Source organism: Chiloscyllium punctatum, chromosome 44 (assembly GCF_047496795.1).
Source record: "Chiloscyllium punctatum isolate Juve2018m chromosome 44, sChiPun1.3, whole genome shotgun sequence".
NCBI lineage: Eukaryota > Metazoa > Chordata > Chondrichthyes > Orectolobiformes > Hemiscylliidae > Chiloscyllium > Chiloscyllium punctatum.
Window position 1 is genome coordinate 17,355,528 of NC_092782.1, and position 18,842 is coordinate 17,374,369.

General features: G+C 42.6%; 1 protein-coding gene across 2 annotated transcripts in view; it reads right to left on the reverse strand.

The window, feature by feature from the left end:
* Positions 1 to 18,842, reverse strand: part of tmcc3 (transmembrane and coiled-coil domain family 3) — a 129,262-nt gene that overhangs the window by 99,342 nt on the left and 11,078 nt on the right. The window contains exon 1 of one of the 2 annotated variants that reach the window (XM_072562361.1): positions 5,757 to 5,897. The exons of the other annotated variant lie outside the window; for it this stretch is intronic. Coding sequence (XP_072418462.1) covers positions 5,757 to 5,837 — 81 coding nt within the window. The 5' untranslated portion in view covers positions 5,838 to 5,897. Of the gene's footprint in view, positions 1 to 5,756; positions 5,898 to 18,842 lie in introns of those variants that run through there. 2 annotated transcript variants of the gene reach the window in all.

Below are 18,842 nucleotides of genomic sequence, written 5' to 3' on the forward strand. Positions count from 1 at the left end.
GGAACTCTGCAGATATGTACTGGACCTGAGATGACTGAACTCTAACACCCATGACCATCTTCCTATGTGTCAAATATGACTCCAATCAGTGGAAAGTTTTCCCTTGATTCCCACTTATATGCCTCAGGAGAAAGTGAGGACTGCAGATGCTGGAGATCAGAGCTGAAATATGTGTTGCTGGAAAAGCACAGTAGGTCAGGCAGCATCCAAGGAACAGGAGAATCGATGTTTCGGGCATAAGCCCTTCTTCAGGATTCAGGATTGTGTTGTAAATGCTATTCTGAGCATTGTAGTACATATATAACAAAGTATAAAGAAGAAAATCATGTGAGAATGATCAAATCTGTTTGCGCTCAGTATATATTGATGTGAAAAAGAAGACAACATTCCGAAATTAAACCCAATGTTTGGAATGGATGAGCTCCCCAGTCAAGCGACACAATCTATTTCATGCTATCAGCAGCTTTCATTTAGCAAATAAATCCTTTCAGCAGAGTAGGATATAAATTAATCACAAGTGACATTGTAGAGCAGCCAACAGTGAAACAGTCACATCTCATTCTGGGAAAGGAACTCAGTCTAGATGTAAAGAAAGTGACTCTATTGCCGTGGCCATGCATTAGATCCTTGAAGTACTGATGGATATTTTTAACTCATAGTTTCAAAGGGTGTTTTGGAAAATGCATTAATGTAGCCAAAAATTATTTGTGGAAGTGGCTATCTGAAAAGAGAGCCCCAAAATGTCACAGAAGTGAAGGGAACTTCGAATAGTCCTTCAAACGGGAGGGGGATGGAAGAGGCAAGCCAAAACAGTGACCTCTTGTGATTACAAATATAACGGGGCTGACAAACAACAGCAAGTTACCCCCTATAGTTTATGCCCCAAATTGCAGGCACATTTTGCATTTTTCCCTTTGAAGAATACACAAGGACAGATGTATCAACTCTACTGGAATGTGCTAGTGGGGCTGAACATTCTCATGTGGACCAGCCTGTGTTCAATTGTTAGTGTGCTTTGAAGGTCATGGTTGAAGTACTATTCCCTAGTCATTCCTGTGTTGCAGGTAAACAAACTCTCTCACTCTAAGTGTTATAAGTCAGCTAGCTAGCAGCCAGACAACATGAAACAGGGCAGCGAAGAACTTTCTCCCATCTTGAATGCTGGAATTCAATCATAGCCAGAAGGAATTAGAACAACAGAATCTCAACCAAACATGCATTATGAACAATTGTGAAGCCGATTGCTCCACCATCAATGTTAACACAATGTTAACACATCCTTCACTGCAATGGAAGAAATGTTCAACTATCTGCTCTTCACAAACAATTCAGAGACTGATCCATACGTCTGTTTTATTACACTTCTGCCTTTCTGGACCCACCTCTAATTTCCACTCCATAGGTATGTGCGTTGGGTTATGTCTGTGCGTCAGTGTTACATTATTAACTCTTCTCAAATTTAGGAATTAAGAAACTCACTCTTTGTTAGTTAAAGAAAGCCTGATTAAATTGGATCTTTTTAAAATATAATTTCACTTGGGTCTGGGAGAGGGGTATTCACATCCCTGTTTTCAAATTACCCCTGTTGTGACCCATTGGGGAGCTGGGTGAATAACGACGAGGAGTCAATTCATCCCTCCTCACCTCAGAACCCAACGATTTGGACTATTCTGTCTGAAATTGTAACAATTTTAGAAACCTCGCCCAATTTTGTCATAACACTATCAATCAAATTATGCTACTACCCAAAATGGATTTAGAGCACAGTCCAGCTACAGTCTGAATGCTCTGACTGTTGTAAAACGTTATTCTGTTACCTCTATTCACATTTTTCCAATTCATCCTAAAGCAGTGATATTGGTTTGTTGTGGACTCATGAGAAGATCTGACCTCCATGAGATCTGAGGGATTGACGCTCCAAAGCAGCAGAAAATAAAGGCTATTCTGATTCTGATTCTGGTTAATCCACCTCTTCAACCATTATGTCAGTGTAATAGTTACTGGGGCAATGGTGGTCCAGTATTGCTACTGGACTTTGTAATCCAGAGGCCCAGGCTAACAATAAGCCACTGGTGGAATTGAAATTAGTTAATAAATAAAGCATCATTGATGGTTTTCATACGAAAAAAATTAATGTCTTTTAGGGAAGTAAATCTGATGTCCTTACTTAGTCTGTCCTATATCTGTTCCCAGAAATGTGGTTGACTCTTAATTGAAATGACGCTTAAGGGCCATTAAGGACGGGCAACAAATACTGGCCTTGCCAGTGAAGCCAACATGCCATATAAGAATAAAAACATTACACAGTAATGAATCATGTCCATTCTGGCAATAGGAACATCCAAAGCAACGCTAGTTGTAACACTGACTCTTCAGAGACATGTAGCTAAGCAAGTGGCTTGATAGTATTGCTCAACATCTGCTACCCTAAAGGCCATTTTACTTCTCATTATGCTTTGGACACCTCCATTTGTCTGTTGTCATCTTGCTTTATCCTCCTATCTTTATACTTCAATAATACAGGGACCCCCTCCAGTACAAGACCATATCTATGCTCCTGATACCTGGAGGGAAGGAAGATTCCAGCCTTGACATTCTGGGCAGAACTGATAGGAAGAACAAATGTCAAGCTGGGTTGCTCATTGTCACGGATATCCAGTGATTCACTGTCCTGAAAGATTGCCTCGTGCAGACATTGGGAGTGAGATTGGACTGGACTTGGCTGCACTATCCTATCATGATGTAACAGGCCAATGTTTCTCCTTGCCCATCGGAGTTACTCAGGGTTCCCAGTGCCTGTCCAACTGGCACCAGCAAAATCAGCAGCTTCAAAGGGAAAAGGGAGGAGGCTCCAGCATTGAAATAAGTAAATGATTTATGCCAGGCTGAACAAGGTGTGGCTCAGAAGTAGCACATGCACCCCTGGGAGACCCTGCACCCTTCATCCACTCCCACTGGTGTGAGCACAAAATCTTGACCCAACACTGCAGTCCATGGATTGTACTGTGCTGAGATTGGTCACTGCATTCCGACATTACAGTGGTGGTTAAGATTGAAAAGTATACCCCTTAAAGCACTTTGTAAAAGGTTGCAAAAGGCACTATTCAAATGCATCTGCTTTCTCTCTTTAACAAAACCTTGTTTAATTAAGAACCAAAAGCAGAACATCCCCTGCTTCCAACACTTGCTTCCAGTCACTCAGGAATTCAGCAGCAGGAGACAATTCAGTCTCTTTGAATGGGTTCTGTTACCATTTAGTGAGATAATGGCTGATCTGTGACTTAAGTCTACATTTGAATCTTTGCCCCAATGTAAAAATGGTTGGTGAATAAAGAGGTGTGGAAGAGGTGTTTCAAATTTTAACCCTATTTCATACATGGAGGGTTTTTATAATTCACTCTTGAAAAGTTCAAATGGTATTTTCTTTTAGAAATGTCCTGCCTTAAACTCCCAAACCAACAGAAATCATTTCTCTCTATCTGTCATGGTGGTCTAATAAACAATCGTTTGTCAGGAATTGATTAATTCTGTGTGTTAGTTTATTCAAAACAGTAAAACACACTATAAGTTATCAAGAAAACATTGCAGCATCCAACTGATGTCTGTGTGCAGCTTGTGGGTGCTAGGTAGACCATCAGGTGGAGTTACAATATTATATACTTATGGTGACCTTAAAGGTGAACCCTCTTAAAGGCAATGTTTGCATGCAACACTGTCGACTCCCCAAATTATGTTGAAAACAGTTCAAAATATCCCAAAACAAAAGAACTGTGCATTAGATTACCTACAGCATGGAAACAGCCCCTTCAGCCCACACCAACGCTCCGAAGAGTAACCCACTGCTCTCTGACTAATGCACCTCTCACTATGGGCAATTTAACATGGCCAATTCACCTGACCTGTAGGAGGAAACCCACACAGACACAGGGAGAATGTGCAAACTCCACACAGACAGTCACCAGAGGCAGGAATTGAACCTGGGACCCTGGTGCTGTGAGGCAGCAGTGCTAACCACTGAGTCACCATGCCACCCCACTAGGAGGGGACAACTAGGGGACACAGTTTCAGAACAAGTGACCGGCCATTTCAAACTGGGGTGAGGAGGAATTCTTTTCATTGTAGGGGTGGTAAATCTTTGGAATTCTTTACCCCAGGAGTCTGTGGAGGTTCCAAAATTGACTTTGCTCAAGACTGAGACTGATAGATTTCTCCACTAAAGATATCAAGGGACACAGAGATAGTGCAGGAAAACTATACTGAGGTAGAAGATGAGCTACGATCGTATTAATGGGCAGAACAGACTCGGGGGGTTGAATGGCCTACTCTTCCTTCTAATTCCTACATTCCTGTGTCCTCATCTCTGCATATGCAGCAGTCAATCTCAACTTGACCACATGCCTGTGAAACACTGTTTACCAATAATGTAGGTGCTACATGAATGCACGTTGGTGTGTTTTTAACACCTCTTAAGAAATGTGATGACAACCTGTCAGCTGAACTCCGTTTCAGATACCACTCTAAGTGGAAGAAGCTACCACAATCCTTCTAATTCTAACAACTCCTGGTGTGAGGAGAGGATTAACCCAGAGAGACTGGGGAGCCTTCCTCATCCATCAAAGTTTTACCTGCACATCGATCAATATCATTTATTGTATCCGTTGCTCCCAATGCGGTCTCCTCTACATTGGGGAGACTGGATGCCTCCTAGCAGAGTGCTTTACGGAACATCTCTGGGACACCCGCACCAATCAACCACACCGCCCTGTGGCCCAACATTTCAACTCCCCCTCCCACTCTGCCGAGGACATGGAGGTCCTGGGCCTCCTTCACCGCCACTCCCTCACCACCCGACGCCTGGAGGAAGAACGCCTCATTTTCCACCTCGGAACACTTCAACCCCAGGGCATCAATGTGGACTTCAACAGTTTCCTCATTTCCCCTTCCCCCACCTCACCCTAGTTCCAAACTTCCAGCTCAGCACTGTCCCCATGACTTGTCCTACCTGCCTATCTTTTCCACCTATCCACTCCACCCTCCTCCTTGATCTATCACCTTCATCCCCTACCCTAATCAGCTATTGTACTCTATGCTACTTTCTCCCCACCTCCACCCTCCTCTAACTTATCTCTCCACCCTTCAGGCTCTCTGCCTGTATTCCTGATAAAGGGCTTTTGCCCGAAACGTCGCTTTTACTGCTCCTCGGATGCTGCCTGAACTGCTGTGCTCTTCCAGCTCCACTAATCCAGAATCTGGTTTCCAGCATCTGCAGTCATTGTTTTTACCCAGTATTGATGATAACACGAGGCTTCTACACTGTGGAGTGAGGGGCATCTGATTGTCAGATAAATGACACTGAAATGCGAGCAAGCAGCCAATGCTACACTCTGAAGACAAATGGATTTGTTTTCTGTCAGTTCTCTGCTTCAAACCAGCTTGTTGAGGCTTGCTGTGTTGCAGGATCACCAGCCCAGAACCCCATGAGTATTACAGATTATCTTTATCACTGATGTTGCTGCTGTGTTCAAAGCGCCTTCCATTGAGATTCACTCATCAATGGAGTAATGTGCTCTGTGATAGCTCTGATTGTACGAAGCCACTGCATTCCTTGAGGATTTTCCTGCTGATCCCTCGAGTGTACAGCGACAAACTTCTCAAGCTGCTGATAGTGACAGTGCAGCAGTCTGCCAAGCCTAGGGCATTCTGAACCCACTCCCTCAGACATTTAAACAGCATTGAACAGCCAAGGTTATAATTACCAGAATCTTGCGATAGCGGTGATTGTCGGCAACAGGATGAGCTGGGTCGCCTGTGGGTACAGAGGCTCTGTCGGGCGTCATTCCCCACCGTGCACTCCTCTAGCAAACTAACGATGTAAGGAACAGGATTGCAGTGGGCTCTGACCAAAGATAAGGCTGCTTCTGAAACGTTCAGGCATCTGCTGTGTGTGTGTTTAATAAACCCCTCCTCTCACATAGTATTGTATGTTACTGATTATCTCAGTCCCGAGAAAGCTGTTCCTCTGGGTTTTGGGAACTGCACTGAGCTCTCATGTCAATACAAACAGGAGGAATGTGAGGGGAATGTTATTCTTTATCACAAGGGGAACTGAATACAAAAGTACAGATGCTGTGCTTCAGTTATGTAGTGCATTAGTGAGGCGACATAAGTACAGTATTGGTCTCCTTATTTAATGAAGGATGTTAATGCATTGGAAGCAGTTCAGAGAAGGTTTATTTGACTTATGTCTCAAATGGGAACACTGTCTTTATGAGGAAAGATTTGACAAGCTCGACTTTGCGAACGTTGAGAAGTGTACGAGACAGCTTTATTGAAACAGAAGGGGAATTGGCAAGGTGAATATGGAAGGGGTATTTCCTCTCCAGAACTAGAATCTACTTGTTATTCTGCCTGTTGATACTCCACTCACAGTCTTTGTACTTAACTGTTGACAATTTTAATTACCTCAAATTATCCTGCCATTACCTCTCCACCTATATTTTCTGTGCCCGTGCACTTCCCTCCACTTTACCTGACCAAGGAGCAGCACTCTGAAAGCTTGTGATTTCAAATACACCTATTGGATTATAACCTGGTGAGATGTGACTTCTGACTTTGTCCATCCCGGTGCAATACGAACACCTCCACATCATGGCTTCAATTGATATCTAAAACTAAAGGGCACAGTTAAAAACAAAAGGTCACTCATTTAAGACAGAGATGTGGGGAATTTTCTCCCAAGAGAGGGATGTGAGTCTTTAGAATTTCCAGAGCCAATGGAAGCGAAATGCTTGATGTTTTTAAGGTAGAGCTTGGTAGATGATTGATCAGTGGCTTGGAGCGTGGGGTATGTAAGGATATTGAGGAGGTAGGTCCAATGGACCAATCAGATCAGCAGAGAATAACAGAGTTAACTGGCTAACTGGCCTAATCCTGCTCCTTATTTGTATGTTAACAAAACAGGTTTTTATCTCTTTACCTCCTCAGCATTATCAACATTTCAGATCACATAAATAGTAAACCTACGATGTTTAGCTGTACAGTCAAAGTTCAGCTTTCTTCTCAGCCAGCAGTGTGATGAGATAATTAGCCCCCCAAGTGAGTTCCCAGTATCAGTGAAGGATCATCAAGTGAATTCTGCTATGTACAGGGTTGTGCATAATACTAGGAAGGCGGAATGCTATTCCCATCTTCAGAGATATTAAACTAAGCGCATGCATTTATCTAGTTCCTTCCAAAAATCAGTCAAAGCCCCGAATCTGTGCGCTGACCTCATAGGAAGCTTGCACTGCAGTGACTGTAGCTGCCTTCATCCCCAGCAAGTGCAGGTCAGTTACAGTCAAAGCTGCGAATTGGGAGAAAGAATTGCATTTATGTAGCACTGTTAATGAACATGCGACACATCAAATCATTTTAAAGCTAAAATTGTGTGTTTTATGTGTGGTCCCCATCGCACAGTAGTGGCAACCACCATGTACGCAGCAAGATTCCACAAACAACAAACTCATAATGACCTGATTACTATTAGCTTTTGGTTGAAGAATAAATATTTGTGTGTACACCAGAGAGGGATACTCTGACCCAAGCACCCCCACCTCCCCACCCCCATGTCTGCCATTTTTTTCGTTTTTTGTATATTATCCTTTTCCCTTTCCTATCTTTATTGCAGCTTAATTCTCAGGAGGTGGCTAGCCAACACTGGAAGATGTGCAAATCTGTGGTGTAAGAAAGTACCAACAAAGCGGATCAGTAACCATCCACCCAAGCCCTGAACACACCAAGCCTGCTGCACAGGCCTTTGCCTACACTGCACTGAGGGCCATGGACCAAGGGTCAAACTATGAAATGTGATGCCAGACAGTAGCTTGACTGGAAGAAAAATGTAGTGTCACACTCTGGGTGCATTGCCAAATCTTATTGCCCATCCAGTCAGACTGAAGTGGTGGTGGACAATAAGACTTGGCAATTTTCTAATCATGGAGATAAATGGTTGGACTCTTTCTGGTGCATTGTCAGAGCAGTTTGATGGTGCTCACATGGCCACTTCAGGGGGCAGTTAAGGGTCAAGCCCATTGCAGTGGGTCTGGATTTGCTCAGAAGACCAGTCTGGTGGAGATACGTCTGAAGTGCAGTTCCTGCTGAAAGGCAGCAAATAGAGTAGACAATCTGTGATTAGCAAATGTAGAAACATAGAAATCAGGTTAGGAGTAGGGCATTCAGACCTTCAGGCCATTTTGACCCAGTGACACTGAAGCAACAGCAATATATTTCCAAGCCAGGATGGTAAGTGCTTGGAGATGGACATATAGTGGTGGTTTTACCAAAAGTCTGTAGCTCTTGTCTTTCTAGGCAGTAAGTCATGGATTTAGGTGACATGTGAGTTATTGCAGTACATCATGTAGATGATACAGATTGCTCCCTCTGTGCATTGGTTCTGAAAGGAGTGGGTGTTGAATCTGGTGCCAATTAAGCAGGCTGCTTTGTCCCAGATGGTGTCAAGCTTCTTAAGTGTTGTGGAGCTGCCCCCATCCAGGTAAGTGGGGAATATTTCATCACACTTGTGCCTTGCAGATGGTGGACAGGCTTTGCGGAGACAGGATGTGAGCTATCCACGGCGGATGTCTTCGACTTTTTTGTTTGCAGCATCATTAATTTTAAAGAAGTACTTGGGACACAATCTCTTATATATTGAACCCAAAACAATTAGAATTAAAACTGTCTGAGTTGTTAAACATGAATCCTTTATTACTTACTGTTCTGTTCCTAGCAGACCCAGAAATTTTCAAAACACTACATTTATATATAAATGGTCCAGTTCAGTTTCTATTCAATGGTAACCACCCCCTCCCATTGAAATCAATGGTTATAGAGACATTAACAGCACTAAAAGAGACCATTTGTTCCATCAAATGGTAGGGGATTTGGTGACGGTAATGTCATTGCATGTCAAGGGGCAGTGGTGAGATTCTGTATTGTTTGAGTTGGTCAATGCTTGGCACATACACAGTGCCAGTGTTATTTGCCACTTGTCAACCCAGGAATGAATGTTGTGCAGGATGTGCTGCCTGTGGACGGTATATGGGCGGTAACCTGCCAGTCTGCAATAACCGTGGTGGTTGAGTGGCTATCTGTCTAGGATGAGATGCAAAGGTTCACCAGAGGCTGGTCACCTCAGTCTCTTCACTGTCTTCAGGGGAAGAGTGAGATTAATGGATGAATGATGATTGTCAGAGGAAAAGATTGAAGGTTTTGAGAGCCGTGATCAAGTAGTCTACACAGCAGCCGTTCCTGGGGCTATGAGAAGAGTACTAGGGAAATGTCAGCTTTCTATAACAGAATGTAACAGAACTTGTCTGACCCTGGTAAAAGATGAGGGAATAAGTTCACACAGTTTATTATGTCTGGTCATTTTGCCTGCACTCACTGAGACCTTGTTAGGAACTTCACTTTGAGTTGAGAAGTCTCCATAACAACACCAACTCCTCCATAATAATGGCCTGAGCAGGCAGTAATGGTGTGGCAGGAGATGTGAAGTTGGGAATACCAGACATGATCCGTTCCTGGAGATTAGATTTTTGGGCTTCCCCTATCCCAGTATATGTTATCCTGGGTGGTTTTACCATGGATGAGGAGGGGGAGCTATGTTTGATGGTGGCACCATGCTGGAGGTGGTGGAAATGGCAGAATGGATGGGGAGAGAAAAGGAATTTCTTACATAGCTCTGGATGGAATAGGTAGGAGCAGATGTGTGGGAAATGGGTCAGATACAACGTCATTGGTCCTGAATTCTCTGCTGAGAGGAAAGGAAGACTATCAAAAGCACAAGTAAAGAATGTGACATCATTTGAACAGACGCAACAGAAATGAAGAATGGAATGGGATTCATGTAGATAGGTTGATGCAGATGTGATGGGCTGAAGGGCCTCTGTGACTCTATGACATAAGACTTTACAGGAGGTAAGATGTCAGGAATCTGGTCACAATCACAGTGGGAGTCAGTCTACTGATAGTCTACGCCCAGAAATGGAGATGGAGAAGTTCAGGAATGCAAGGTAAGAATTGGAGATGAACTATTTAAGGTAAGGAGGGGTGTTAGAGTTGGAAGTGAATGGTCCTTTCAGTTTTAGATATGTTTAAATCAGTCTGTTCAGACATGTTGTGACACATGTTGGGACTTCAGGTGTCTGCATCTTGCTAAAGTTCAGTTAATATAATGGCAAATACAGGGCATAATCACAACGGTGAGCTCTTCATTTGCACAGGCAAACTCTGTGTTCTGCCAATGGGCCACCCAGAGGTTAAAATCTACACCTGAGTATTAACCATGACCTGGAGGTCTGATGGCTCTCCTTGATGTTTCTCAGGTCTATCACTCACTAGCGAATAGCTTCAAAGAGACTACGAAATACTTCCCCGTAAAATTGACCAGAGCAATCAAAAAACTGGCAGTCACACTAATGAAATCAATCTCACAAGCTTGTATTTGAATTGAATGACAGTGCACTTCTCTCTCATTGACCTGGCGAGACACAATATTCATTTGGAGAGAACATCTCTGAGCGATCCCCCAGCCCTCAATTATGTGGGATTTGTGATAGTCATAGAAATGTACTGCACGGAAACAGACCCTTCAGTGCCAACCATTATCCTATTTCAGTCTAGTCCCATTTGCCAATGTTAGGCTCATATCCCTCTAAACCCTTCCTATTCATTTGCCCATCCAAATGCCTTTTAAATGCTGTAATTGTATCACCCTCCACCGCTGTCTCTTGCAGCTCACTCCATACACATATCATCTTCTTTGTGAAAAAGTTGCCCTTTAGGTCCCTTTTAAATCTTTCCCCTCTCACCTTAAACCTATGCCTTCTTGTTTTGGACTCCCCGACCCTGGGGAAAAGACTTTGTCTATTTACCTTATCCATGACCTTCATGATTTATAAACCTCTCTAAGGTCACCCCTCAGCCACCAACACTCCAGGGAAAATAGCTCCAGCCTATTCATCCTCTCCCTAAAGCTCAAATGCTCCAACCCTGGCAACTACCTTGTACATCTTTTCCGAACCCTTTCAAGTTTCACAACATCATTCCTACAGCAGGGAGACAACAATTAAATGCAGTATTCCAAGAGTGGCCTAACCAATGTCCTGTACAGCCGCAATATGGAATGAAAGTGAGAACACCTGAAGAATTGCTTGGTTGTCAGCCAACCCCTTCAAATACCAGTACATTCTATAATTCTCCCTGGTAGTTCATCAGTATTTGCTGTGGAAAGGGAGATGTCCAAAACAAGCAGCTGATTCTGTTATACACGATCACACAATGTTAAACATAACTCTCTTCAAAATCCTGATGATGAATTTCTTAAAATATCCCAAAGCATGCGACAAATATTATCTTAATCTTGCAACAAGTACTTCCTCCTGTCTGAAAATACTGCTGTAGATATTTTTAAAATGTGGCTTTCTTTTTAAAGAAATCCCATCTGCACTTTTGAACTGGTGGTCATCACAAAACAGAAGCAGGAATCAACGATTATGTTAAATATTTAAAAAACATCCACAATAGCTTCTAATCATGTTTTTTTACTTTTTGTGACTTTCATGGGTCTAATTATTAATACATAACTTCATTTTTATAGAGCAAATTAATTAAATCACAGGATAATACAGATAAAAATATATGTATCTGATCCATCCCAATCAATCTGTTTAGTTTGAGACATGTCTCAGTGGGTGACACCTAGGTCTCTGAGCAGGTTGTAAGTTCAAACTCCCACTCTAGAGGTTTAAGCCAATACCTTATACTGAAACTCCAGTGGAATACTGAGGCAGCACTGCGCTGTCAGAATTGCTAACTTTGGATGTAAGGTTCTGTCACCTCTCTGAGGTGGACGTCGAAGATCCCTAGGCTCAATTCAGAAAAGAACAAGGGGTCACCCCTGTGTCCTGGATAATATTTATCCCTCAGCCAACTTCACCAAAACTAATCATTTACCAGAATTTAGTTCACAGGAGCTTCTTGTGTCTTGATTAGTTACTGCATTTACTGCTTCATAACAGTGACTACACTGCAGAAGGTCCTCCACTGGATGTAGAGAAGATGCTTCCATTAATAGGACCCAAGGGCACAGCCTCAGAGTGAAGGGATGATCTTTCAAAATTTAGATGAGGAGGAATTTCTTCAGCCAGAAGGTGGGGGAATCTGTGGAACCCAGTGTCACAGAGGGCTGTGGAAGCCAAGTCATTGAATATCTTTAAGACAGAGACAGATAGGTTCTTGATTGTTAAGGGGATCAAGGGTTAGGGGGTGAAGGCAGGAGAATGGAGTTAAGAAATATATCAGCCATGATCGGGCTGATCATGCGTCGGATGGCTTAATTCTGCTCCTGTATCTTTTGGTTTTATGGTGATTGGTTGTAAAGCACTTAGTGACATTCAGTGTTTGTGAAAGGTGCTATAACAATGCACAGCTTTCTTTTATTCAGCAAATGAAGAGAGTGCAGAGGTCTTCTACCTGGACTGGACGGCAGGTCTTAAGATAAAAGGTTGAGGGAGCTAGTGCTTCTCTCATTGGAGTGAAGGAGGATGAGAGGTGACTTGATAGAGGTGTCCAAGATGATGAGAGGCATAGAGTGGATAGCCAGAGACTTTCTCGGGGCAGAAATGTCTCTCACGAGGGGGTATAATTTTAAGGTGTTTGGAGGAAGGTTTGGGTGGATGTCAGAGAGTGGTGGGTGTGTGGAATACACCGCCACCAGTGGTAGTAGAGTCAGAGACATTAGGGACATGTAAGCGACTCTTGGATGGGCACATGGATGATAGTAAAGTGAAGGGTATGTAGGTTAGTTCAAACTTACAGTAGGATAAAAGGTTGGCACAACATCGAGGGCTGAAGGGCCTGTACTGTGCTGAACATGTTTTATGTTATAAATCCCTTTTCAAACTCAAAGAATTTCAGATTTCTGGACTGTCATTCCATCTGGAATCATTCTTTGTGTAAAGACAATTAGTTTCTTCTGGCGTAAAAGCTAAAGAACTCAAAGATTCAAAGAAAGAATAAGGAACCAGAAGGCATTGTGTTCTATGGTAGTCTGTCAGTTGTAACTGTTTATTTTTAGACAGGAAACTGACATTTGATGGCAACCTAAGATAAAAAAGGTCTTTGATCTAAAGATTTCAGAACCCAACTTTGAGCCAACTCGATGCTAATAATATGACCTGTTTACATTTATTACTGCATGCTGGTTATTCTGGTGTTTGTGGTGGGACAAATGTAAGAACCTTTGGTTCAAGGTGAGGTCTCTTAAAACCACTGTTTTAATTCAGACAAGGAACTAAGAGGGTGCAAGGTTGAAGCAAAGATTTTGAAACCCTGCATTTCAATCACTTGCCCAGAGCTTGCTCTGTACATGTAGGCTGTTGTATTTCTTGATGGTTTGCCAGTGATGACATTTCTACTATCATTAGATGAATGACAGTCATAGAGTCATACAGCACAGAAACAGATCCTTTAGTCCAACTAGTCCATGCCGACCATAATGCCAAACTAATGTACTCCCATCTGCCTGCGTTTGGCCCATATCCCTCCAAAGCCTCATCCAGATATCTTTTTAAAAATGCCTTTAAGGAAAGATTTATAAGGACTTTGCCAGGGTTGGCGGTTTGAGCTATAGGAAGAGGCTGTATAACAGAGAATCAGCTGCCTGTTTCAGACATCTCCCTTTCTATTACAACAAATATTGATGAATTGCTAGGGAGAATTGTAGCATGTACTGGTACTTGAAGGGATTGGCTGATAACCAAGCAGTTCCTAAGGAGTTCTCACTTTCATTCCATATTGCGGCTGTGTAGGACATTGGTTAGGCCACTGTTGGAATACTGCATTTCATTGTTGTTTCCCTGCTATAGGATAGATGTGGTGAAACTTGAAAGAGTTCAGAAATGATTTGAAAGAATGTTGCCAGGGTTGGAGCATTTGAGCTATAGGGAGAGGCTGAATAGGCTGGGGCTGTTTTCCCTGGAGCTTCGGGAGCTGAGGGGTGACCTTACAGAGGTTTATAAAATCATGAGGGGCATGGAGAGGGTAAATAGACAAAGTTTTTTTCCCTGGGGTGAGTGAGTCTAGAACCTGAGGGCATAGGTTTAAGGTGAGAGGGGAAAGATATAAAAGGGACCTAAGGGGTAATATTTTCACACAGAGGGTGGTGCATGTATGGAGTGAGCTGCCAGGGGAAGTGGTGGAAGCTGGTACAATTACAACATTTAAAAGGCATCTGGATGGGTTTATGAATACGAAGGAGTAAGAGGGATATGGACCGAGTGCTGGCAAATGAGACGAGACTAATTTAGGATAACTGGTCGCCATGGATGAGTTGGAGCAAATGATCTCTTTCCGTGCTGTACATCTCTATGACCCATGACTCTAAATGTTGTAACTGCACCCACATCCACCACAACCCCTGGCAGTTCATTCACACATAGAGTCATAGAGATGTACAGCATGGAAACAGACCCTTCGGTCCAACCCGTCCATGTCGACCAGATATCCCAACCCAATCTAGTCCCACCTGCCAGCACCCAACCCATTTCCCTTCAAACCCTTCCTATTCATGTGCCCATCCAAATGCCTTTTAAATGTTGCAATTGTACCAACCTCCACCACTTCCTCTGGCAGCTCATTCCATACACGTACCACCCTCTGCATGAAAAAGTTGCCCCTTAGGTCTCTTTTATATCTTTCCCCTCCTCACCCTAAATCTATGCACTCTTTTCCCCGACCCCAGGGAAAAGACTTTGTCTATTTATCCTATCCATGCCCCTCATAATTTTGTAAACCTCTATAAGGTCACCCCTCAGCCTCCGACACTCCAGGAAAAACATCCTTTTATGTTGCCAGGGTTGGAGTATTTGAGCTATGGGGAGAGGCTGAAGAGGCTGAGGCTGTTTTCCCTGGAGTGTCTTTTCTGAACCCTTTCAAGTTTCACATCTTTCCAATAGGAAGGAGACCAGAATTGCATGCAATATTCCAACAGTGGCCTAACCAATGTCCTGTATTGCTGCAACATGATCTCCCAACTCCTGTACTCAATACTCTGACCAATAAAGGAATGCATACCAAACGCCTTCTTCACTATCCTATCTACCTGCGACTCCACTTTCAAGGAGCTATGAACCTGCACTCCAAGGTCTCTTTGTTCAGCAAAACTCCCTAGGACCTTGTGTATAAGTCCTGCTAAGATTTGCTTTCCCAAAATACAGCACCTCGCACTTATCCGAATTAAACTCCATCTGCCACTTTTCAGCCTTTTGGCCCATCTGATCAAGATCCTGTTGTAATCTGAGGTAACCTTCTTTGCTGTCCACTACACCAAAAAAGGTTGCCCCTTCATGTTGTTTTTAAAACTTCCTCCTCTCACTTTAAAAACATGCCCCCTTGATTTGAACTCCCCCATCCTAGGGAAAAGACCCTTGCTGTTCACCTTATTGATACCCCTCATAATTTTATAAACCTCTATAAGGTTGCCCTTCAGCCTCCTGTGCTCTAGTGAGAAAAGTCCCAGCCTATCCAGCCTAATTTCATAACTCAAACCCTCCATTCCTGGCAACAGCCTGGTAAATCATTTCTGAACCCTCTCCAGTTTAATAATACCTCTATAAGGCCGGTTAAGTTTTCCAATAGTTGTTATTCTAAATTCCATTTTGTTTTGTTCGTGTTTCAACTGTGGTGTTTAAATAAATTCTGTCTTGCTTAAAGCCGCGTGGTTTGACCAGCTGCATCACACCTGGAATATCCACTTTACATCTGCCTTTAATTTAGGAAAACATTAGGGTCTTGGCTACCTTCTTAAAATATTTTGAGGGGGTCTGGCCTGGTCCATAACAGACTGGGGGATCTTGTGAGGATTGATTCAATAATTCCAATTTAGGTGTTGGGTCGTTGGACTCAAAGGTGGCGAGTGAGTAGGTGTTAGTTCCAGGTGTTGAATTCGGTTGGTTTAAACAGTGTAGTAATGGATTGGTCACTCACTAAGAGTTTTCTGGGGGTGGAAGAAGTGACTTTGGGGGTTTTACAAAAGGTAAGCAAGGCAAAGCTGTTGGAATTGGCAGGCAAGCTAGAGCTGGGATTGCCTCCATCGGTGAGAAAAGGAGATGTTATTGCAGCAATAGCTTGGCATTTACATTTGCTTAGAACACCATGGAATCTTTGGAAATGGCTGGAATTCAATTGCAGATGAAGCAGCCTGAACACGAAAGAGAACTGAGACAGTTTGAATTCGGTTAAAAGCGGAGGAAAGAGAAAAAGAAAGAATCGCTCTGGCGGAACAAAAAGAAAAGAGGAAGGCCCTCGCAGGAGAAAGAGAGAGAAGGAAGGGAAAAAGAGGGAGAGAAAAGGGAGAAAGGGAGAGTATTTGAACTTCACAAATTGGCACTTAGACAGGAAAGTTGGCTTAAAAGTACAGAGGTGAAAGTAGAAGGTAGGCTTAGTGAGGATGAGCAAACCCATCAGATCCAAAGGCCTCTTAGGGGTCTGTTTAAATATATTCAAGCACTGCCTAAAATTGATGAAAAGGATGGAGAAGGTTTTTTTCATTTCATTTGAGACAGTGTCTAAACAAACTAGTGACCATATGGGTTTTGTTGATCTAAACAAAGCTGGTAGGTAGAGCTAGTGAGGTATTTGCATCACTATCAGGGGAGATAGCGCGGGAGCATGAGGAGTTGGAGAAAGCCATCTGAAGTGCATGTGAGCTTATACCAAAAGCCTACAGACATTTCAGGAATGTAAGGAAGGACCCTGGTCAAACATACATTGAATTTGAAAGGATCAAACAAAGCAATTTTGATAGGTGGATAAGGGCATTAAAAGTAGATCAAACATATGATGCTCTTAGAGAGACGATTATTTTGGAAGAATTCAAAAATTCACTTGCTGAGGTAGTGAGGACTCATATGGAAGAGCATAGAGTTAAATGATTAACAGCTGAAATGGCTGATGATTATGAGTTGGTTCTTAAATCTAAGTTTGGCTTCCAATATCAATTTCAATCCAGGAGCAATAGAAATTGGGGAAAAGAAAAATCCTCATGTGGTAAGACAAAAGTAGATCTCAGTGAAAAGGTAATAAGAGTAGGTTACCACAGGTTAACAAGGAAATTAATGAAGGGGAAAGAGAAGTTAAAAAGCTCCGGTGTTTACACTGCAATAAAGTAGGCCACATAGAGTCATAGAGTCATAGAGATGTACAGCACAGAAACAGACCCTTCGGTCCCACTCATCCATGCCGACCAGATATCCCAACCCAATCTAGTCCGACCTGACAGCACCCAGCCTATATCCCTCCTAACCCTTCCTATTCATATACCCATACAGATGCCTTTTAAATGTTACAATTGTACCAGCCTCCACCATTTCCTCTGGCAGATTATTTCATGCAAGTACCACCCTCTGTGTGGAAAAGTTGCCCCTTGGGTCTCTTTTATGTCTTTCCCCTCTCACCCTAAACCTATGCCCTCTAGTTCTGGACTCCCCCACCCCAGGGAAAAGACCTTGTCTGTTTATCCTATCTATGCCCCTCATGATTTTATAAACCTCTAAACATCTTGGTTAAGGAGGATGTACCTGACCTTCTGAAACCATTTATTTGCAAAGGTAAGGTTTACTCGCATAGGCCAGGAGCAGCAGGTTACTGCATGAAGAGATATGGGATCATGTCAATCTTTAACATTGAGAAATGAGATATGTGACTCAGGATTATTTCCAGAAAAAGTGCTAGTATGTGGAATTCATGGTGAGACAAGTAGTGCTCATTTATATAGAGTTAGGTTAGAGTTTCCACTGAAAAGTGAAGCAATGGTGAAAAGTGTACTAGAAAAACTCTTGGCTCCGGGAACACAATTTGTCCTTGTTAATGATATAGCTGGGTCACAGGTCGGAGTGCTGCCTTCTGTGGTTGAAAAGTCAGTGGAAAATCACACAACTGAGGAATTACAGGAAGTATGTCCTGGGATTTTTCATGACTATGTGGTAACAAGGTCACAAAGTCACCGGTTGAAAGAGGAGGAGAAATCACATAATACAGATAGGAAGGTGAAGTAGAATTATCAGAGACCTTGTTTGATTGAATAGTTGAGATAAAACAGGAACTGGTGGAGGACAAAGTGGATATTTTTAGCTCAGAGAAATGAACTGAATTACAACAGAAAGATGAAAAACTGAAGCAATTGTATGAAAAAGCGTACATGCAAGAAGAATCTGAATGTTTCCCTGAATGCCACTATCTTAAAAATGAAATCTGGCTGAGGAAATGGAGACCATCAGATATTCAGGCAGATGAGAAACGGACAGGGTTATAGAGAGGAGATGTTGTGGGTAGCACATGAACTCCCAGTAGAAGGTCATTTAGGGATAAGAAAAATTCATGCTAAAATACAAAAACATTTTTACTGGCCTGGACTGCGTAAAGATATAGTTGAATTTTGCCAGACATGTCATACACGTCAAGTAATTAGAAAACCACAGGCAGTAATTAAACCTTTAATACCTATTCCTGCACTTGAGGAACCTTTTACAAGGGTCTTAATTGATTGCATAAGACCCCTGCCTAAAACATAAAGTGGGAATCAGTATTTGTTAATAATAATGGATGTCCACTAGATTTTCAAAGGCCATTCATTACGCAATATTACAGCTAAAAGGATTGTAGAATACTTACTCAAATTTTTCACTAGATACAGTTTATCCCCAGAGATACAATCAGATCAATAGTCAAATGTTATATCAAAATTGTTCAAGGAAGTTATAGACAGCTTAGGAATAAAACAATTCAAATCCACTGCATACCATCCA